We start from the raw sequence: 23,619 nt of genomic DNA on the forward strand, positions 1-23,619 counted from the left end.
CAATTGCAACAAACTGTAATTTCGCGCGCTGTGATTGGTCCAAACGAAGTCGCATAATCGTTACCGTGGATGTGCCGCGTGACGAAATTCATTATATACCCGTGGCTTTAACTACATACCCACACATTTTGGCTGAGTATTACTCCATTGTCCATTGACCTGGCACTTGCGTTCGAAAGCACCAACAAGTTTGTATCCTGGGTTACATTCCAAAAAGGCTGAACTCATGTAGGTGAAGGTATTGCCAAAGCGCACTCCATTAACTGGTGTTCCAGGATCTCCACAGTTTACAACTGTAAAATGTAACAAAATATATGTCAAATAAAGCCTCCTCTGGGTGTTTCTTTCGGGTTGCCTGTGGCCAAGGGGAAACGAGGGAATACCTTTTTCGTTTACTCTTGCACAGTCTTTCGTTCTCGGTTAGAGAAAAATAAAGACCGTTTTTACTCACGTGACAAGGCAGCCATATTGGTGTACCAAACAATAGAAACTTTCTGCACAGTTTTTGCATAAAAATATAGTTCAATTCCACGGGAATAGAAAATGCAGTGTTTTGGTACATCAACATGACAGCTGTAATGTCACGTCTATAGAAATGATTAGCATGGATATAATTGTTGATATTCTCACTTTGACATGAGGGCACTGAATGAGACCATTGTCCTGATGTCTGGCAGGTCAGCTTAGAAGAGCCAATCAGGTTGTAGCCGGTGTTGCATTTAAACGTGACAGATTCACCATACTGGTGTCCTTCACCAATCTTCTCCCCGTTGGCAGGGGGGTCCAGATATCCACATGACCTCTCTAAAATAATCAAAAATGACAACGATAAATATCCATTAATACTGGATAGAGTACCATATATTATAAGGCATTCGTACATCCCTGTAGTCTGTCTGTCTGTAGTCTGTCTGTCTGTGTGTAGTCTGTCTGTCTGTAGTCTGTCTGTCTGTAGTCTGTCTGTCTGTCTGTAGTCTGTCTATCTGTCTGTAGTCTGTCTATCTGTCTGTAGTCTGTCTGTCTGTAGTCTGTCTGTCTGTAGTCTGTCTGTCTGTCTGTAGTATGTCTATCTGTCTGTAGTCTGTCTATCTGTCTGTAGTCTGTCTGTCTGTAGTCTGCTGCCTGTCTGTAGTCTGTCTTACTGTGGTCTGTATTTCTGTAGTCTGTCTGTCTGTAGTCTGTCTGTCTGCCTGTTATCTGTCTGTCTGTCTTATCATATGCTGACGCCATTCCATGTTCGAGAGAGTAAAGACTATAGAAAAGGGACCTCGATTTGCTAGTTACCTAAGCATACTGGCTGGCTTCCACTCCATGTACCATCAGCTTGACACACATGTGATGGTTTGCCTTGAAGATGATGCTGGGGTTTACAGGTGTAAGTAACGACTGCTTGGTATTTGGTGCCTCCTGGGAGAGTGCGATACCCTCCGTATGGCGGCTTAACATCACCACAGTCAATAACTAGAAACAAGAGTATACGTTAGTACCGGAAAAACACGCAATGCTGCATTTGCTAAACATATATTTTTGATACAATAAAATGATACATGTGGTATAAATCCCATTATCAAAACATGAGCTAAACATTTGAGACACTAGACGCCCTTGACGGACGAGGGTTAAAGCTTTGATTTTGATCCACAATTTATTTTAATTTGTATGGCCAGAAAGAGAAATTTCAAATTTAAACTTGATTTAATTTTTTTATTGAATATAAAACTTCCCTAGAAAATTAACAAAACCCCGTTAAACTTTTTTTTTGTTGATACCATTTATCGTTTGAAAGTTATCAGAGTAAGATTATAGAGATTAGATTGAATTAGGCTAATGTTCAGGGACGGATCAGGAATTTTAGAAGGGGGGGGGGGGGGGGGTGACTATTACAAATGTTTGGCACGGAAATTGGAGGAGAAAGGGCCCGCGACTGTTAACGATACTAACGGTATACTGAGAAATTTGAGCAAAGGGGAAGGGAGGGGGGGGGGGTGACTAGTCACCCTTTTACCATCTCTGCCCCTGATGTTAGGATAGGATATTTGTCCACTTTCAGTGTCAAATCGAACTGAATCAAAGTCTGGTTAATCAATACTTACTTTCGCACACAGGATCTTGGCCAGACCACGTGCCTCCACCAGAAGGTGTCTTGACACATGTTCGGAACGACGATGAAGCTGGCTTTAATTTGTATCCTTTATCACATGTAATGCGCAGGGTTGCACCCAACTCAAAACGGTATCCTTGGACTGTTCCACGTGACGGAGGGTTCAACTTGGAACAGAAAGCCGCTGGGGATTAAAAGCGTTTTCAGATGATTAATAACATATTTTTATTAAATTAAAGCTCTCAGCAGCAGAAAGCGCATGATGCTATCATTGATAACAAGCTTGTTTATTTTTGCACAATGAACTAATAATTATTCTTTATAATCCCTTTATAATCCTTCCTTCCTTCCTTCCTTCCTTCTTTCATTTTGTTTTTCCCCCATGTATATCAACCCCTTTCTTTTTTATCCAAAGACATCCATTCCCCCTTCCTTCTCTCCACTCATACATTCATCCATTCACCCATTCGCCAATCCTATTACCCACCAATCCATCTATCCATCAACCCATTCCTCATTCAACCGTCTATACATAAACGAGTACTCTACTCACGTATACATCTTGGTAATTCTCCACTCCATGATCCATCAGCCTGACAAACCCTATCAGGAGAACCTTGCATCACGTGATGTGGGTTACACGCGAAGCGAGCAATACTGCCCAACACTGGACGATTGTTGTGATAATTGACAAGTGAACGAACGGCATTCTTTACCGTGCCGACTTCTCTGCAGTATAAACCTGAAATAGAAACAAAAGGGGCATGTTTTAGCCCTTGTACCTTAATGAACCAGTTAAGTTATTTTCTAGTAACATTGGTTGGAATGCGCAGTGAGAAAAATGATCACAGGCTTCTTATCTAGAAACGTGACGTGTACAGTTATAAAGCACGCGGGGATTGGTAGAACATAAGAGAAGTGTTAGGAAAAACGCGACGGATAGTGAAGTGGTCCTCGATACTTTTCGAGTGTTCTGTCAATCCTCAAAAGTGCTTTATAACTCCACACAAAACAGCAAGCAAGTTTTTTATTTCTCTTACAAAATATAAAGTACAATAACCGTTATTTTGGATAGGAATGACGCAATTGAAAGTGCGCGCACGTGCTGTGTGCTGTCATTAAAGCCCGCGCTCCCAACCAATCAGAACGCGAGATTTATGAGCTTTTGGCTGGGAGACTCGGCAACGACTCCCCGTTTCAAAACGTAAAAAGAAAAAGAAGATTTAAAAAGGATATTGGGAACATATCCATGCGATAAGAGGAATATCTAAATATGTTTGCCATGTAAGACAAGAAGAAAAAAGAGCAGATATGAGTGTTGCAGATCACCCCATGCAATCAATTAGACTTGAGTCGGACTTACGTTCACAGCGTGGCTGTACACCAGACCATTGTAAGTCAGCCTGACATTCCCTTCTCGATGAACCAATAATCCTGAAGCCATTATTACACGTGTATCTGACAGCAGTCCAAACCAAGTTACTGTTTCCTTTTTTCGTGCTGTCTGCCACAGGGAGTAGAGCTGGACAAGAAAGTTCTAGGGAAAAAAGTAAATGAAGAAAGATGGTTAATGCTATTGACGTAGGAGTTTTCATTCGATTACTTTCCATCACTTCCTTTTTCCAGTTTCATTCTGAAATCAAAATATGCTTTACGACGCGCGCTTTGGCAGGCAAAAAACTTATTTTTGTGGGTTCCCCATTGCAATTATAATTAATTATTATGATTTTACATCGTGCGCGCTAAAAAATGAAAAGATGCTTATAAAAGATTTGAAAATTTCCAATTTAGGAAACTTGCCGACGCACATAAACGACAATGGGCGCCATGAGAATCAGAATCTCCTTTTATTTCACGAAAAATGAAATAAAATATTATGATTTAACGAAAATAACTTATTAGACATTATAAGGTGCAGTATACTGGTATATATGTTTTTTGAGTTTGCAGTATTTTGTACATGTCGAGCCCGGTAGTATAATATTTGTACTCTACTGAGTATAGATGGATTATAAACAGATAATGATATCAGTACGATGTACACATAAAAGAAAAAGATGTATGTGAAGCAGTCAGTAATTACCATCACAGTTCCTTTGATTGGAATTCAGTCTATAGCCTTTGTTACACAAGCACTTGAAGGAACGGAGTGTGTTGAAGCAAGTGTGCTCACATCCACCATTACCGCGAGAGCATTCATCGATATCTATGAAATGAAAAGCAGTCAGATCATAAATAAATAAATAAGAAAATGAAATGAAAATGCGTGGGATTTAACAGTGGCATTTCTACAGAGAAACTCTTTTTCCTTTAAATCCCAATTAGAATTTAGAAGTTGATTTCGGTGTTGGCACTATCCATCGCCAAGCATCGTGATTGGACAAACAATAACATTGCGCGCTGTTTGCAACTGGTTCCACCGTTAATCTTGCTAGGGCAGCGTGCTGGGTCTTTTACGACGATTGAGCCCCACTTTATAAAAGAGAAAAATTTGCGCGCTTGATAGAAGTGAATTATATAACTGGCTTAACCAATCTCCGGTACCGTGCCGTGTGGTAGACTTTTATTCACATGCAGGATTGAGCGTTACTACTGGCTCTACGCTACCCTAAGACGAAATTTGCACGCTCGATAGAATTGAGTCATGCAACTGGTAGACTTATACACACGCAAGATTGAACGTCACTACCCGAAGTTGAAATTTGGGCGCTTGATAGAAGTGAATCACTGGCTCAGCCAATGTCAAGAACTGTGCCGTGTGGTAGACTCATACACAAGCAGGGTCGAGCCTCACGCTCGGTAGAAGTGAATTGCTCAGTATTTGATTACCTACCAGAACATGTACGTCCTCCACTGAGGAGTTTCATGCCACTAGGACAGGAACACGTGACGGCACCTGGTCTCTCGTGACAGGAGTGGCTACAGCCACCGTTATTCATACTGCACTCCTTAATATCTAAAACACAGAGTAGCAAATTTAAAAAACATCGAATCGCAAAGATATTGCAAACTGAGCCTTCTGGGATCGAAATGCGGGCAAACATTGCAAATAAAGGCTTCGATCACAAGGAAAAGAAGAAGAATGTCAGTCAAAAAACCCATAATTCTTCCATGAGATGGAAACAATGGTACTACAAAACAATATTGCAACATATTAGCATGTTTACTTGGCTCAGCTTGTCCGCATCCGTTATTTACTTACCACTGCACTGAGTTGCGCTCGTGTGTTGGTAGCCTGGTGCGCATGCGCATGTATAGCTTCCTGGTGTGTTTATACAGAGCTGGTTACACCCATGGCCTCCTGTAAGGCACTCATCGATGTCTAAGATAAAAAGGAAAAGCATCATCTAAAATAGAACTACTCGGTGCAAATTTTGTTTTTAATTCACCAATGGCCTCCTGTAAGGCACTCATCGATGTCTAAGATAAAAAGGAAAAGCATCATCTAAAATAGAACTACTCGGTGCAAATTTTGTTTTTAATTCACCAATGGCCTCCTGTAAGGCACTCATTGATGTCTTAGATAAAAAGGAAAAGCATCATCTAAAATAGAACTACTCGGTGCAAATTTTGTTTTTAATTCACCCATGGCCAAAGGTCTGGCTCATAGCTGTGTAGATTATTTCATTTTGGCTCCGTTAATGTTTCTTCCATTGATTTATTGGGTGGTCAAAATTGCAGTAGAGAAAGAAATAATACTGGAGGGAAAGGGGAGATAAAATAATAAAATAACCTTCATTTTATCTGTGACCTGAAACTCTAGGCTGACCAAAGTCGAGGCACGGCTCACAAGTCACACGGATTAAAAGGGTTAACTCACAGATTGGAATTTAGCTTGGATTTTGCCGAGGGAGGAAAGTCGGAGAGCCCAGTATAGGATATCATTGAATCAAGGTAGAGAGTCTAACAAACTCTGCTCACATGTATGCCAAGTCCAAGAACCAAACCCGAGACCCCAGAGGCGAGAGAAGAGTGCATTAACGCTACACCACTCTTCAATCCCATAAAAATTAAAAATGTTAAATCTTTCTTAATTCTTATTCCTTTTTTATTGGACGATGCTGCTGTTATACCAATCACTTTGATATTACCTTCACAGGTTGGTTGTGTCCCAGTCCACTGTCCACTTTGACAAGATCTTGTTCCCGTGCCTTTGATCCTGTATCCCGCACGACAAGTGAATGTTGCTGTACTACCATGAGTACTGCCAGAAGAGTGTATTACTCCATAGATTGGGGACTCGAGAGTACCACATGGAATGGCTGAAAACATAGATCATGGTGGATAATCAGTAAGGTATCCTTGGCAACACGTGTATCCTTGATAACACGTTTCCTTGGCAACACGCGTGCCAACGGCAACAGGTTTCCTCGGCAAAACATGTTTCCTTGACAACGCGTTTTCTTTTCAACGCATGTCCTTCACATATGCGCAAAAAAATGTACAGATCTTTTCTAGAGTCCTTTTCAATAGCTTATAAAATTCAGACTTCCAAACCAAATAAAACCGGCAGTTAATGTAACTGCACTTTAAATCACTTTAAATACAGAAGCGCTCTTTTTAAGAGGAAAACTATATCATCCCTTTTTATGACTAATAGCATTGATAACAAGACTGAAAATACTTTATATTCTCTTGATTGACAACCATTCCTATTCTTCTCTACTGCCCGTATTCTCCTATCCCTTACCTTTGTCGCATCGATGTCCAGTAAATCCCTGTTTACACAGACACATGTAGCGTGAATATCGGTTTACACACACGCCACCATTAAGACATGGACTGCTGCTACACTCGTTGACGTTGTCGGCAGGTTTAACCTTGCCTATGGAATATATAAATCATATTAACATTATAATTTCTTAAAAGTGTCTTTAATGGGTTCAATGTGAATTAAAATGCATGGGATAGAAATGCTAAAATAATCTAGAAATTTCAAAAAAAGGTTGGTTTGTAGAGTATCTACTCTTGTTGTAGCGGATAAATGACAATGATAATTACCATAATGGTAAAGATACTTTATATTTGTCAGTATTTTGACACTGAAGTAAGGCTAACCCTGAGCACTGAAATGAGTTAAGTAACCAAGCGGTAATTTTTATACTTACGCTCTGAGCATCCGTATATCTCAACCCTCATAGAGATATGACCATGCCAGGAGATAGGCTGAAACCTTACGTAACGCGCATTGAACATACGAACCTCGTGTCTTACTATGGTATTCCTGTCTGTATTTCCCCTGAAATTCTGGAAAATGGAATTTTGTATTTGTCACTCAGATAGTTTGAAACGAACTGCCAATAACCTACGCAGGGGGGGGGGGGGATGATTTCATCCTAGAACTGACTGAAGCGCCTTTTCCTAAATCACCATTTTCCATACATTACTTCACTGGTCAAACACAAAACATTTAACCAAGGCTGCAACGCTTTCAAATTTGAATAATATTTTGAAACTACCTTGAAGGTTTTATTCATGATCAGTGCTTTGTGTGTTGACCAGTGAACTTATATAGAAAGGAGTGAATAGCCAACTTTAGATATTCTGGTTGAGTGATCAAGGACAAAACAATCTGCGTCGAGGCTCCGGGGAAACGAAAGAGTAATTACGATTACGCTACAGTTTCCCCGGAGCCTCAACTCGGATTGTTTTGTGCTTGACTACTCGTATAGGGTTATACTATAACATTAGGCTAGAATGCACGTTTGTTACCTTCATCAAAGACCATAATTTCAACTAAAATCCAAAGCTCTAGTGGGTATCCTCAATTCTTTTCATCCTTGGGCTACCAGGCCCTTCGCATTCGAAAGCGCATGCGTAGAAGTGGATTAATATTTTAGATAAACTACTTACTTGTGGATAGGTACTCCATGTCGTGCCGTCCATACTGTATTGTAATCTGTACTGCGTCACCCATTGATCAGCGTCATATCGACCTTGGGTCGCAACGGCTGTGACTCGTTTGATTGCATTGAAGTTCACTTTGAGCCATTGTCCGTTATTATTGGTTGCTGCGCACCATGCACCATATGATTCAATTTGCGCATTGGCGTTGTTGTTGGGCTGTTTGTTGAGGCGGCCGTTGTGAGGAGCGCACAGACCGTTGTGAGATGAAGATGCTGTCATGAAGCTATTGGGGATGGTCAGCTTGGAGGTAACACCCAATGATCTTGCGCAATCTACAAGAAAAAGGAAAATATGTGACGCCTGTTTGAATAAAAACATGACAAAGCTCAGGTCGATTGGCTCTGAAGGCACACCCTTCATTATATATATACTATATATATACATACACTAATACTACAGTTTCGAGTTTTCTGATCCTCAGGGTTAGCCTCGTTATGTGTAGAATATTCACTTGTCCCAGTGAAGGTCCCAGGAGTTCAAAAAGTGTTTGTGATGTTGTAAGTCGTGTATTCTTGTATTAGTGAATATTGGTATTAATGAATATTCCGGCTAGACACCTGAGTAAATGAGTATTGGATGAATTCCAAAATGGTCAATTCTGATCTAGCTTTACTATGTTTGTGGATTTATGGCTTTCTCAATGAAGCCCATCTTTTGAGTCCAACCCATTTCCTTTTTTGTGCTTTGGTCCGTTTACTTACTCAGTTCATAATAGTTGAAAGTAGCACTTGCGTCTCTCTGTACAAGGTTATCTGCTGAATGCTTTGCACTCAAGTAGCACTTCTTTGTTCTGGTGTTGAAGTCGAACGATCGACAGAGGAACGAAGAATGAGAATCACAACTTGCGGCGCAAGCCTCGGGCGAGGTGGACGACATAACTGCGTTGTCGTGGGATGGGATGCTGGCATTGTAGATCACATTTGTGTACCTTAGAATGTTTTGGACTGTCAAGACATTAAAAAATATATATTAATATAATTCGGATTAGCAGGATTCCTAGAGTTTCAGCTCAATACAAAATCATGATCATGATCATCATTACTATCATGTATCATCATCATGTATCATCATCATGTATCATCATCATGTATCATCATCAATGTATCATCATCAATGTATCATCATCATGTATCATCATGTATCACCATCATGTATCATCACATGTATCATCATCATGTATCATCATGTATCATCCATCATGTATCATCATCATGTATCATCATCATGTATCATCATCATGTATCATCATCATGTATCATCATCATGTATCATCATCATGTATCATCATCATGTATCATCATCATGTATCATCATCATGTATCATCATCATGTATCATCATCATGTATCATCATCATGTATCATCATCATGTATCATCATCATCATGTATCATCATCATATATCATCATTATGTATCATCATCCTGTATCATCATCATGTATCATCATGCATCACCATCATGTATCATCATCATGTATCATCATCATGTATCATCATCATGTATCATCATCATGTATCATCATCATGTATCGTCATCATGTATCGTCATCATGTATCACCATCATGTATCACCATCATGTATCACCATCATGTATCACCATCATGTATCACCATCATATATCGTCATCATGTATCATCATCATCATGTATCATCATCATGTATCATCATCATGTATCACCATTACCATGTATCATCATCATCATCATCATGTATCATCATCATGTATCATCATCATGTATCGTATCATCATCATCGTGTATCATCATCGCCTATCGTCATCATGTATCAAGATCATCATCACCATCATCACGCATCATTTTCTGACAGTAGTATTTACTTACATTCACAGGCGTACGACTTGGGTGTAATGGTATAAACACCAGACAAGTATTCTCTGAAGTCCGCCCAGGCTACCATATCTCCGCGCGTATGGTCACAACTTTGCGCCAGATTGTACACTTCATCATCACTCAGAACATGCTTCCAGATATTCATCTGACTTATATCTCCAATGTAACATTCCTCAGCGTTAAAACCACCTCCAATCTCGTCCTGTTCCTGCCCTGACATCAGCACTCCACCCCCACGGATAACTTGGGATTGCTGGAAAGGCGTAGATGCTGTTGAGACTCGCGATCCATCAAGGAATGCGGCCCAGATGCCCGAGCCACTCTGCCAAGTGACAGCCACGTGGTGCCAATTGCCATCGTTAATATCAATACCAGTGAATACTGTCTTGTTGTTAATGATTAAGTTCAGACCACTGCAGTCTTGAAGGGCAAGCGCATTATCCTGAACTATGGCTCCATCTTTAACAGCGTAACTGAGAGGAACTCCTGGGTTGGAATCTGTTGTTCGTAGCCACAAAGCCACGGTGAACTCTCGAATGTCTGGGATGATCTGGTTGGCTTTCGAGTAGGCGAGACTAACACGGTCTTGGAATGTTAAATCAAAATCGGAGGAAAGCTCTGCGTGAAGAAAGATAAACATTATTTAAACCACTTTTGATTTTGTATTTTAGCTTATTTTTCTTAATATAGTTATCTTATATTAGTTTGTTTATTATTATTATTATTATTATTATTATTATTATTATAATTGTTATTATTATTACTACTACTACTACCATGGGCCTTTTTGTGAGATCAATAAACAGGATACTTTGTGCTCTAGCTTCAGTACAAACAACACCAGGAAAGACCAAAAGATAAACAAAAGATGTTGTACCCAAGCTAGACCACAATGCACCATGTTTCCTATCTCAGAAAGGGTCTTATAAACAAGTGAACAAAACCATGCAAAGTTAGAGAATATATAGAACAAAATTAGACCATTCTATCATATTTTTTCTTATTTCCATTGAATGATAAGGACTATACATCCTAGACCTAGTGCTGAAGCGCAGTATGGCAGCGCGAAGCATTTACGGCTACGCCGGAGATTTCGGCCCCGACACCGCTATCCGAGGACTTACAAACTGATCAAGAAGCTCGGCCGAAGCCTAAGGGAGAGGTTAGTCGGCCCCTAGACCGTAGATGATTAACCCCTTGCTATGAACAGCATGCCCGAAAGAGAAATCGCGTCTCTGATGCGTTAGTGCTCATTATCAATCTACTCCATGTGGGAGGTTTTAAACGAAAATTTAAGTCGGGTAAAAAGTTCTCCACGGGATTCTACACTTTCACTATAAAGATCACAATATTCAAAAATTGGAATTTTCTAGAAATAAATGCATGAATATATTTTATCTTATCGAAAAAAAAATGTATCTTACGATGTTGGCAATTGACACCAGTATATGTTGGCTGACATGCGCAATCATAACCATTTAGTTTTTCGGTACAGATGCCCCCATTTTGACAAGGCTCAGATTGACACTCGTTGATCTTGTGCTCGCAGTTTGCTCCTGAGTAACCCGCGGGACATTGACAAATATAGAATCCATTGCGGTCGATGCATTTCCCGTTATTTTGACAGGGGTTGGTTTTGCAGTCATTGTCGTTGATTTGACAGAGTTGTCCGCTGAATCCTTTTCTACAGAGACACTGGAAGGAATCCACTCCACCTAAAAACATTGAAAACATTTGCGCCAGTCAGTGCGCGGCATTATTAGCTCTTCAATCAGTTCTCTATTTGCGCATGATCCATAATGCTTTGCACCTTGGGGGGGAAGGTAACCAATCAATAAACTGTCCCAACTTGAAACGTTTCTTAATTGAATTTATACTGCTTTTATATCCTGTGTACAATATTGATTATCAGTTTAGTCCGAGTTAATTTTGCGCATACAGACCATCAAGAGGTTTGTCTGATCAGCCTTCAGCAAAATAAGTGGGTTTTTATCCATTGGTTACCCCTCAAAGGCGCAAAGTATTATGAGTATGTGAAAGTAGAGAATGGCAATAGTTCAAAGTATCGGGCGATTATAAATCGATTATAAATATTTGATTAGCTATTCTATTAGTGCTTTTGTGCTTGGATAATTATTGAAGATGTGAATAATGTTTCAGAAATTCAAAACTAGTCTAGTTATGTATTTAAGGATTGAAAAGGTTTCTAGTTTTGAATAAGTATACTTCACATCTTTAATAGCTATTTTTGAAAAACTAATAGATCAGTAGCGTTTACTTGGCGCTTTTTCTAGGTTTTGACGATATTTGCTAGTTTTGGTTTGTCTCATCTTCATAACCGCTCAAATAGTTTGTTCATACTAAGATAACAAAGCAAGCTCATTGCCACGCATTCTTGAAACACTAAGACTAAGGACAAACATCGAACTTCACACGAGCCAAACCTAATCGAACTTCACACGAGTCGAACCTAATGCCGTAAAAAGACTTCCTCATTATTCATTGTCATACATGGACTGCATAGCGGCTTCCAGAGACGCCTTCACATGCTTTCAGTTCGATCCCGTTAAGCAGCGCCACTGCTATAATTGCGGTGGTGATTAACGATTACAAGTTTGTTTTCAATTTGACCTTAGCTTAACTCATGACCCACTGGGATTCTTACACTTCAAGATTTCCTCAGAGACTTACCAATACAGACAGCGTTGTTGAGGCACGGATTTAACGCACATTCATCGGTGTTTCGCTCACAGAACTGTCCTTCATAACCAACAGGACACTCACACTCGGCTCCTGCTCCTTTCTCCTTACACGTGCCGCGCACACACGGATTCTTGGTTTTACATGTCTCGATCATCTTGTCACATTTAGTTCCAGTGTATCCTTCAGGGCACAAACAAGTGTAACTATTAACCTGGAAAACGAATATAACTAGTTAATACTACCTTCCAGCCGGCCATACTCCCTAAAAAGGCTGGCTGCGACCTCATGGTGCAAAGGATAATGGAACGAAAGGCTGATAGTGTATCCTTTGTTTCCGTCCCCAAATGCAATTTCGCAATCCATTGGGCCATTAAGTCATAACAGGTCTATATATGAGCTTTGATCCGGAACATGAGGCGAACATGTCTGCGTAATTGATGCATCACGACAGCAAATTTATGATTTCAAAATACATTTTGGGTTTAGCGGGAAACCCCCAATTCAATGGAGATACCTCACAAACCCTTCTCACCTATGATATGGAGTCTAGAAAATGCGCAGGGATGGATCTAGGGGAAGAGTGCAGGGGAAGCACACCACCCCCTTCCCCCTAGATGGACTGATATCTATTGCATTATTTGAGTTGGTAAGCAAAAGGTGAACCTCCACCGAAAACGAAGTCCTGGGGTGTGCACCTCCCCCCCCCCCCCCCCTAGAAAAAATCCTGGATACGCCCCTGATGCAATAATTGTGATCTTGATGACCACACAATAATGGTTAATAGATAAATACCTTAGACGTTCACAGACGTATTCAAAATCAAAAACGAACCTTATCAAGGCAGGTAGCACCTAGTGAGCAAGGATTGACAGCGCACTCATCAACGTCTATCTGACATCTGTCTCCCATAAATCCCGCGAGACATTCGCATCTGTAAGATTCTTTCGTGTCTATACACTTGCCATTGTTTTGACATGGGCTAGACATACAGTCATTGACCTCTGCAAATCCAAAGTGAGATACTTAGAAGTGTTCCTTGACTCTGTTTCTCACGGTTATGAAGTCTTAGTATCAATAGTCACCTTCAAAGTTCCCTGCGCCTTTTTTTAACACCTTGGACAATTATTATTCACAGGTCTCTATCATTGCAAGCTCACCGTTCGTCTCGCTTCGATGCAAAGGCACGGCTACCTTTCAAAATGGCGCAGGGAACCGTGAAGGCGACTATTTGTAAGAGTGCTTAAAATTCGGAATTCAGTATAGCATAGCATAATGGTTTTTTTAAAAATGAAACCTTGTTCTCTGGGGAGCAATACGACATCTTGAATGCGAAACATTAAATTCATTACTGTCATTACTGTAGGCTTAATTTTCCAAGTGAAAACTATGTAAAGTTGTTTTGTTGCGCAAAGCAGATAATTTCCCTACTCTTAGCTTTGCAACCAAAATTTGATGCGCGCAGAGAGGTAATAATAAGAGCGACATTTGAGCTGCAATTTGCAACGCAACGACGTTACGCGACAGGCTGCGCGATTTTGCTGCTCGTATTACCGCCCTTCAGGGTACTACAGTAATAAGAATATTTCTTTTTCTTGTATTTTGTTAGTTGCTCCGTGTTCTTTCTCTTTACACTACGCGAGGTAATAAGGATTAAATTGTTTGCAAATACTAACAGCATTTTTACAAATAACTTTACGAAAGCATTCCACAGAAAAAACTATGTTGCCATACCAAAACAGCTAGAAGACGCGTCAGCACCGGTTCCATAAGTAGACAGTCGTCCAGGACATGGAAGACATGTTGTTTGTCCAAGTTGATGTTGATACGTTCCTAAGGGACATGGGGTACAGGGCTCGACGCCGTTACTTGAAAACGTTCCTGGGGCACACTTCACTAAACATTGCAAAAACATGACGCATAAGTTGTTGTAGCAGTATACAATCACCAACGTATTGGCATTTACCATACGTTTAATCATAATTAATGGAGCGGAATTCCCGATCAATTAATTATGGTTTGACTAAATGGAGCTGGATCATTGTTTTCTCAGTATAATACAGTAAATGCATGCGTTGATTAAAAAATATTTCGGTCCTAGCTAAGAACAAAACACAAAAGAAAAATTGGAGGAAAAAATTCTAAAATTTTCAAAAAATTCATGGGGCTAAAAGAAAGATATATTGTTAACCATGTTTTCAATTTTCAGTATTATACTAACACAAACCAATCTTGAGCTGCCTGTGAGTGAAGCAGTACGATGCCAAATAAAATCTTTGTATTCGCAATATACTTACTTCCACAGTCTTCAAGTCTTGTTGATGCAGCAGCCACTGAGGTGGTTCCCGCGGGACACACGGTGCAGTTCTTGTTTCTCCTTTCGCTCGAGTAGGTTCCTGCGGGACACTGGAAGCAAACAGCAATGCCGGAGTTTGAGAAGTAACCAGGTCCGCACTCAGCTGTAGAGAAATAATAAGAATTATTTCAATGTGAATCAACAATAATTAACTGTTGCAATATGATGTGTCTGCAACCCTTATTTCCTTTATCTACCCGTTTCCGCACTCACTTACTAGCTCACCCACTGATCCATCCATCCATCCAAACACACGCACAAACACACACACTTCACATCATTTCAACGCTGTCCTAGAATAGATCAATAGACCTCTAAATACAAGGCGTAATGTTTCTCCATTTCAGACCACGTGTCATTCCTTTAAGGATAAGATTCTTTGTTTGAGTGTATCCATCTTCATATTCTGCTTATATGCAGCCGTTAAACAAAGAAATGATACTCCAGAGAACTGACACGTGGTCTGAAATGGGAAAACGTTACCCCAACATAAAGAGCTCTATCGTTTACCTTGGCATGAAGTAAAGTTCTCTTTTTTGTCCCCAAAGGTCCATGTTCCCAAGGGGCACTTTTTGCACTCAAGTGCTCCTTCATTTGGAGAAAATGATCCCTCGGGACATATGTTACAATCTTCCTTGTCACTGTTGTAATAGGTACCCACTGGACAACGGACTAGAAGCAAAATAAAATACCAAATATTACAAACAGAAATGATGCGTTTGGTGGGGAGTAATTTAAGGTATGAGAACCGAGTTGTGGCTGGAAAAAAATCCTAATTTTTTTAGTAACTAGAAGCTTGTTTACGATAATATGAATCAATATTCTCGATTTCTCGGAGTTTAGTTGTTCCGTTTTCTTAGAAAACAGTCCTAAACTTTGTACCGAAGGAAGCCATTTGGTTTACTCGGTGTGTAACCAGAGAGTATTTCACTGGTAGTTGATCCTTTTGATCATGCGCTTTGAGAAAAAAGCGCGCGCGTGATGTGCGCAGTTATAAAGCACTCGTAGATTAGCAGATCACAAGTGTGGGATGTGTGTTCTCATGAAGTGCGTACTTCAGAAAGCAAGAACCAAACGCGCGTGGTGTATACAATTATAAAGCAAGAATTAGCTGTACACGAGTGTGTGTGATGCGTGTTCTCATAAACCACGTTCCCCAGAAAGCACGATTCACACGCGCGTGGTATGTACAGTTATAAAGCACGCACGAATTAGTAGTTCACTTAGTGTGTGATGCGTGTTCCCATAAAAAACACTTATGTGACAGTTCGTTTTAAAAGCTCTTCAATACACTTAATCGCAAAATTATTGTTGGATTCAAACCATTGAACAGAGAAGCTGAGACCACATGAGAAAGGGATTTTGGATATGACAATTATTCTATGATGCATTTGTTTGAAATACTCAGTTGATATGAAAAATAGAAATAACAAGCTAAAAACTAGTGTGAGCTGCGTCTTTCTAATGTTTCTAAACAGGAATGATAAAAAATAAAAAAATTACCCTTTTATCATTACTGATATGAAAAATATGTTAAAAGTCTCTATGCTTTCTGTCAGTGTGACAATTTTAAACTCAGCTTCCATATCTTCTATGTTTTAAACCCGACAATGTGTTTCAATTGAGTGCATTATATATTGATACGTACTGCATTTGGTGATATCTCCTTTATCAAAGTTGCACCGCTTTGGATAATACTGTAGTTGATTTTTCGTACATTTTCTCACCACAGCACCTTCCTCAGAGCAATATCCCTCAGTCTGCTTTAGATTTAAATTATTTGTTCCACCAAGGTCCAGTCCTGTCTTGGTATTGAACGCACCCCAGTTGACCTTTTGCAAACTTCTGTATACTTCATCCCTTTTCTTATCTACCTCTTGTTTGAAAACCTTGAACTTGTCTTGGTTGGCAAAGTCGTCGCTCCCCGCTTGAATTTGGTTCGACTTTTCAACGTACGTAACTTCAAAATACACCTAAAAACAGTAGAATATAGATATTTAGATACCCTGAAACAACCTCTGTATTCCATGTAAAATTAAAGACAGCTGCCTATGATAGAGATTTGTATTATCACGATGACCTAAGCTATGGAACACCTATCTAATCACATTTAGACAACACGTTTCACGCATCACTTTCATCATCATCATCGTCGTCGTCGTCGTCGTCGTCGTCGTCGTCATCATGCATCACCATGATTATCAACATGTACCATCATCATGTATCGTCATCATCATGTATCATCATCATGTATCATCATCATGTATCATCATCATGTATCATCATCATGTATCATCATCATGTATCATCATCATGTATCATCATCATGTATCATCATCATGTATCATCATCATGTATCATCATCATGTATCATCATCATGTATATTATCATCATCATGTATCATCATCATGTATTATCATCATGTATCATCATGTATCATCATCATGTATCATCATCATGTATCATCATCATGTATCATCATCATGTATCATCATCATGTATCATCATCATCATCATGTAATCATGTATCATCATCAATCAGTCATTAATCATCATCATGTATTCATCATCCTGTATCATCATCATGTATCAATCATCATGTAATCATCATCATGTATCATCATGTTATCATCATCATGTATCATCATCATCATGTATCATCATCATGTTCATCATCATGTATCACTATCATGTATCATCATCATGTATCATCATCATGTATCAATCATCAGTAGCACTACATGTATCATCATCATGTATCATCATCATGTATCATCATCATGTCTCATCATCATGTATCATCATGTATCATCATCATGTATCATCATCATGTATCATCATGTATCATCATCATGTATCATCATCATGTATCATCATCATGTATCATCATCATGTCATCATCATCATCATCATGTATCATCATCATGTGTCCATCATCCATGTACTACATCATCATGTATCGTCATCATCATGCTATCGTTCATCACATCATGTATCATCATCATGTATCTCATCATGTATCATCATCATGTATCATCATCATGTATCATCATATATCATCATCATGTATCATCATCATGTATCATCATCATCATATATCATCATCATGTATCATCATCATGTATCATCATCATGTATCATCATCATCATCATGTATCATCATCATGTGTCATCATCATGTATCATCATCATGTATCATCATCATGTATCGTCATCATCATCATGTATCATCATCATTTATATTATCATCATCATATATCATCATCATTATCGTTTTACCTGACGAGTATTAGCACTTCGTTTTCTTCTTGCACTTGCGTCAGTTTCTCCGCAGTAGATTTTGACATTCTGAGCATTGCATTGTGGATTGAAGAGGCAGAAGAACGGAGGAGCATTTGGAGGGGACAAAATAGTTACAAAGCCTTGCTTTAGTTGTTCCTGTACATTGGGATCATTGCAATCTCCTTTGAAATAGAACTGTGGTAATGCTTTTATTGCTGCTTCTGATGGATTTGCTCGCTCTAAAAAAACAAAGCTTAATAATTACTTTTTTACTGGGAATATTCATGTGCCAAACGCCATTCCAAAAAAGTACATAAATGTTTTTTTAAGATAAAGAAAATTCTTCGGGTCCTTTGCAACCCTCTCAAATGAGGGCCGCTCATTCGAGTACAATATTCTTTTAAAGTAATTACAAACCCTGATGTTATAACTTTTATTATTTGAAGCCTGACAAGATGATTTTTTAACAGCTTTATTGGCCTTCAAATTTTATCAACTGCGGTTCAATTTTTGCAGGGGACTCAGGACACTTTAGTTTTGCAGTGATCAAAAATACAAAGTGCGCCCTCCGTCTCCGCTATGGCAGTATATATTCTAATGAATATAAAACGAATTATTTGACTTACTTGAGCAGTCAGGCCATTGTTCCCTTGGGTCATGGTCGTTTGTCGGTGACCAAGTATCCCACTTTCCATTTGTACAACTGTATGAACTAGCGGGTTTGTAGACGAAATCATAAGTGTCTCTACATGCTACTGTACAACCTAAGACATTGCCATAATTGATGCATCTTGCTAAGCCATTCTTTGGTGGGATGAAGGCATTGCACTCGGGCACTGAAAAGGTCAAGAGATTTGTAAGAATTTTTTGAGAAGGTGAAAGGAAAGGACACGAATTCAGTCTAGAATCATAGGGGAGGGAAGGATGATAGGTGACAGAAGCCACGAATTCCAGAGGATTTAACAACAAAGTGATTTAAGTAACCAGCATCCAAAAGAAAATGAAGGAATCAAGAATGCGCGCGCTAACACTAACATTTAAATACACGTGCTCAAATCCCAATTTTTCCGCGTTTGCGCGAAAAATTAATGTGTAATTGATCGTTTAACATGTTGATTCTTGAACAAAAGTTGCGAGAAAAGTTGACTCGTGTATCATGTATTAAAAGTCTTCGAGTCGTATCGCGGAAAATGGTCGTTGCGAATCGTCCCGTGCGTGCAACATCGGCTTAACCTCAAAGCGCTCGAAGATGCGCACTTTACCCTCAAAGTGCCCCTGTCGTATTACCAGTATTTACAGCTGCAGCTACACAGAATTAACAGAAAGAATTCGAAGCAAACGTGGATATCTTAAAGATTAATCAAACCGTGGACCTCTAGATTGAAGGCCGCGCTCTTACCAACTGAGTTACACCTGCTGCTAAAAAAGTGGATAAAAAAAAAACACACACACACACACACAAAAACACACACAAAAAAGAAACAACCAGGGATATAGACTAAAGGACAAGCACTTGTACTCACCCTTAAGTTTAATGAAGAATGAACAGTTCACATAAGTATTAAGAGCCTTGTCTTTGACTGTATAATCAATGGAATAAACCCCTGGTGCTACCACTAAAGACCCCATTCTGATGTTCGGTCGAGTTTCGGGTGGGATACCAGAATTGTCCGTACAATTGGGTCGTTTCCAGCTTAGTCGAAAGTTAGTGGATTTTGTGACCATCAGTTCTTTACTCGGGGGGCAGAAGCTACAGGTAGGAGGTTCTTTATCTAAAGACCAAGAGTGGATACAATTTTGATAGTTGTTTTAGTCATACTAATGCGTGCAAGATGCATATCCCCTTTGTGTCTGGAAATGAAGCGTGGCATAGCGAGCTCAACATAAAAATCTTGAACTTGTATGAATGTGTTTGTATAATATTTATCTGACCAAGGTTCAATTCCCGCACACGGCGTCGTATTTGAGTAAATCTACTTGTTGCGACAGGTTCTCTCCTGTACTTCGAGGGTTTTTCTCCGGGTTCTCCGGTTCTACTCCCTCAACTGAAAAAACTAAATTCCATTTCTATCCAGTTAGAAAAGATCCACTCAGTAAAGCCACTGTTAATTCCCAATTTATGCAATATTTTATTGTGGGCGCGATGCTCGCAGCTTTAACAGCCTTGTGTTTGCGCGGTTTTGAGATTTGTATTCGTCATCCATTTTTCACCCAATGGCAGCAAGTGAGCATCACGTGAGCAGCACATGATCAGCAAGTGATCAACACGAGAGCAGCACGTGAGTAGCAAATGATCAGCAAGTGATCAACACGAGAGCAGCACGTTTTCAACACGTGAGCAGCACATGAGCAACCAGTGAGCAGCACGTGAACGACATGCAAGAAACACGTGAGCAGCACGCGAGATGCACGTGAGCAGCAGGCGAGCAGCACGCTAACAGTTAATATGGTTTTCTGATTTACTGATGTCAGTTCTACTTACCAAGGACTTCCACTGTGAAGACACATTTTTCGGAATTGTTATCGCGGTCTGTAACCTGGTACTGGATTTCATTCTTACCAATTTCTAGCAGCTTTGGCAAGTCCAAGCTGGTCTCTTTGTCGTTGATCTTCAAGGATACTGAAAACATCTCCTTGGTAACCCCAGGAGCTCCAGCTCGGAGCGAGTTGTCATCAAATGTAAAATTCCAGTACACAGATGCTGTCTTCTCGCCTGGATCGTTGGGAACTTGTATGTTAGACGAGCAATTTAACTCCGGAACTTGGTAATCTATGATATCACAAAGAGGCAAGCTTCATGAAAACGCGCATTATTAAAGGGATGGAAAACGCGGGCGCGTGCTGTGTGCAGTTTTAAAGCACGCCGCAGAGATTTTTAGAACACGAGACGAGTACTAGAAGAAGCGAGACAGCAATGTTTAAGTGTTATACATATTCCTATCAAATTTGCAGCTGCATAAGTTGCTTGACCTACAAACCAAAATGGAGGGCAGAAAAATACCTCTGCTAGCAGGGTAAAAGCCCTCGCCCCCAACCAATGAGAACAGCAAATTCATAACAGTTATATTTTAAAGCTATATTAATTTTTACAGACGTTCTTCCCTCAATCGAGAAAGTACTAGACCAGTTAGAAGTACCTTTACATACACGCGGCTCTCCGGTCCATGTGCCTGTCTTGTAATCACATGTTCGAGGATTTGTTGTATCATAAATTGTGCCCGGTGGCATGTAATATCCATGCGGACAATTGTGCTTGCATTCCTTGTCAAACTTTTGCGCTTTCTCGTCACATTGGAATTCTTTGGGAGTGTAGAAGCCAATGGAAACCTTTGGTAACTTTTCACATCTAACCTCTGTGAATAAGAAATTGCAATATTGTCGGAAAAAGCATATTTACATTTTTTTAGATGTTTGGTTCAATGACAATAGCTTTACGACTAAAGACTAATTCGTACAGGTTTAGCCTCGTTTAAGAGAAAAATTTTTCATGCGAAAATATCAGCGATTGGCATGCGCACGCATCCCTGTAGGCTAAAATTATCTTGCGAAAATATTAACATTTGCAACTGGACTATAAATGAGGCTAAATCTGTACAAATGAGTCTGGAGTCTTCAAAAATACCGGCATAGAATGATAAACTGGTGTATTCCATAATTAGAACTTACCAGTACAAGCTGTAGGCGTTCCTGACCACTTTCCATCAAGGCGACACGTTCTTGAAAGATCCCCACTGGATCGATAACCTCTTGAGCAGTTGAAGTTACAAGTAACATTGACAATATTCGAAGAAGCTTTATTACCGTCCTTATCAGAGCAGTAACCATTTGGTTCAGCGGCATGATCGACCCTTAACGATGGGCAGGTGATAGCTGGGGAATAATTAACCATATATACAATTATTAACTTTAGTAACTCATTGCTAGCAAACCAAACGGCCGACCGACTGATCGACCGACTGATCGACCGACTGACCGACCGACTGACCCGACTGACCGACCGACCGACTGACCGACCGATTGACCGACCGATTGACTTAACGATTGATTTGCCTCGCTCGACTTGCCGGTTTGTCATTTGGTCGATTTAGTAGTTTCGATTTGTAAGTATTGTTCATTGTTCGTCGGCATGTCCGTCTGTACGGTTTGTCGTCGGTCAGTCGGTCAGTCGGTCAGTCGGTCAGTTGGTCGGTCGGTCGGTCGGTCGGTCGGTCGGTCGGTCATGGTTGCATATATTCCTATGTAAACTAACCCGCACAAGTAACTGGAGTGCCACTCCAAGTGACTAATGTGTTATTTTTAGGATTAACAATGCATTGTCTTGTAGCATCTCCTAACAACCGATACCCCTCGTCACATTCAAAGGAACACTCGCTGCCCAACGTTGTCTTACAGCTTCCTTTGATAGATCCGTAGAGCGGGTCCACTAAAACTGCGCAGTCTCTTGCTATGAAGAAGAAGAAAATAAGAATAAATTGAATTTATTAATAAATAAATAATTTTTTTTTAACTTGATGAAGGTACTTTTAGGAATACAATTTAATAAGAATACTAGTTGTCGAGATGACAGCGAAACGTTGTCTTTTACAACTAGTATTCTTATTTAAATTTTTTTTTGAAAATAAATAGTCTTTTCTGAGTGTAACGACTCGGTCTCAGATTCCCCCTCTCTTGTACGATCGATCCTGGGTACTTGGCTATGGGTCTATGGTCCTTGTGGCTGAAAAACATGTTTAGCCCTAATGACGTTTATAAAATCCTTTCAAAAATCTTATTTCATATTGAATTGAATAGTCGAATATTAAAACTCCTTTGGAAAATACTAAGACAATAAGTGAAAATTAGAATAACAAGAAAGCTACCAAAAGGTATTCTGGAAGGTATGAAATAAACGTCATTATGCTTGAGATCTACATTGACTTCTCCAGTACATCGAGGGACACCTTTAGGGGACATTTTTAAGATGGCGTCAATTTCGTTCCCTTTAGACCTCTTAACCTTAGGCGTAATATTTCCCCATTCCAGACCACGTGTCATTCCCTAGAGTATCATTTCTTTGTTTAACGCTTGTGCATGAGAAGAATATGGATACAACTCAAGCAAATAATTTCATTCTCAAGAAAATAACGTGTGGATAAAAAGCATTACGCCCGAGGTGAAGAGGGTTATTTCCTTAAAGATTAATGAGAATATAATCAGTAGATATAATCAGCAGAGATTCGATTGTAATGTTGTTGAGCAGTTAAAAGTAGGAACGTCGTATATGGTACATTATTTTATTCCTACCTATGAATGTATTTGGTGATCCACGTGTTCGTTCAATACATGAAGTGCAATACTACTAAAGCCTTGCAATCTAATCTTAACTTTAAGATATTGATATCTTTTGTCTTGTTCTCAGTATATAAACACTCCTTTCTACCAC

General features: G+C 39.7%; 1 protein-coding gene across 1 annotated transcript in view; it reads right to left on the minus strand.

Annotated features, from left to right (window-relative positions):
• LOC116298780 (sushi, von Willebrand factor type A, EGF and pentraxin domain-containing protein 1) overlaps positions 1–23,619 on the minus strand; it is a 28,251-nt gene that overhangs the window by 2,158 nt on the left and 2,474 nt on the right. The window contains exons 4-32 of the mRNA XM_089038807.1: positions 22,447–22,641; positions 21,864–22,067; positions 21,335–21,550; positions 20,680–20,967; positions 19,721–19,969; positions 18,824–19,033; positions 18,195–18,436; positions 16,563–16,887; positions 15,425–15,586; positions 14,856–15,017; positions 14,293–14,454; positions 13,393–13,562; positions 12,550–12,772; positions 11,283–11,573; positions 9,850–10,476; positions 8,710–8,952; positions 7,955–8,280; positions 7,210–7,348; positions 6,792–6,926; positions 6,193–6,363; positions 5,304–5,423; positions 4,935–5,057; positions 4,185–4,307; positions 3,465–3,638; positions 2,655–2,843; positions 2,094–2,285; positions 1,285–1,461; positions 631–804; positions 120–293 (exon numbers count right to left, since the gene is read on the minus strand). Of these exons, the coding sequence (XP_088894933.1) occupies positions 120–293; positions 631–804; positions 1,285–1,461; positions 2,094–2,285; positions 2,655–2,843; positions 3,465–3,638; positions 4,185–4,307; positions 4,935–5,057; positions 5,304–5,423; positions 6,193–6,363; positions 6,792–6,926; positions 7,210–7,348; positions 7,955–8,280; positions 8,710–8,952; positions 9,850–10,476; positions 11,283–11,573; positions 12,550–12,772; positions 13,393–13,562; positions 14,293–14,454; positions 14,856–15,017; positions 15,425–15,586; positions 16,563–16,887; positions 18,195–18,436; positions 18,824–19,033; positions 19,721–19,969; positions 20,680–20,967; positions 21,335–21,550; positions 21,864–22,067; positions 22,447–22,641 (6,186 nt within the window). The remainder of the gene's footprint in view (positions 1–119; positions 294–630; positions 805–1,284; positions 1,462–2,093; positions 2,286–2,654; positions 2,844–3,464; positions 3,639–4,184; positions 4,308–4,934; positions 5,058–5,303; positions 5,424–6,192; positions 6,364–6,791; positions 6,927–7,209; positions 7,349–7,954; positions 8,281–8,709; positions 8,953–9,849; positions 10,477–11,282; positions 11,574–12,549; positions 12,773–13,392; positions 13,563–14,292; positions 14,455–14,855; positions 15,018–15,424; positions 15,587–16,562; positions 16,888–18,194; positions 18,437–18,823; positions 19,034–19,720; positions 19,970–20,679; positions 20,968–21,334; positions 21,551–21,863; positions 22,068–22,446; positions 22,642–23,619) is intronic.

Source organism: Actinia tenebrosa, unplaced genomic scaffold (assembly GCF_029948245.1).
Source record: "Actinia tenebrosa isolate PJP-AT-01 unplaced genomic scaffold, QUT_ActTen_1.0 PGA_scaffold6__47_contigs__length_16458017, whole genome shotgun sequence".
NCBI classification, from domain to species: Eukaryota; Metazoa; Cnidaria; class Anthozoa; order Actiniaria; family Actiniidae; genus Actinia; species Actinia tenebrosa.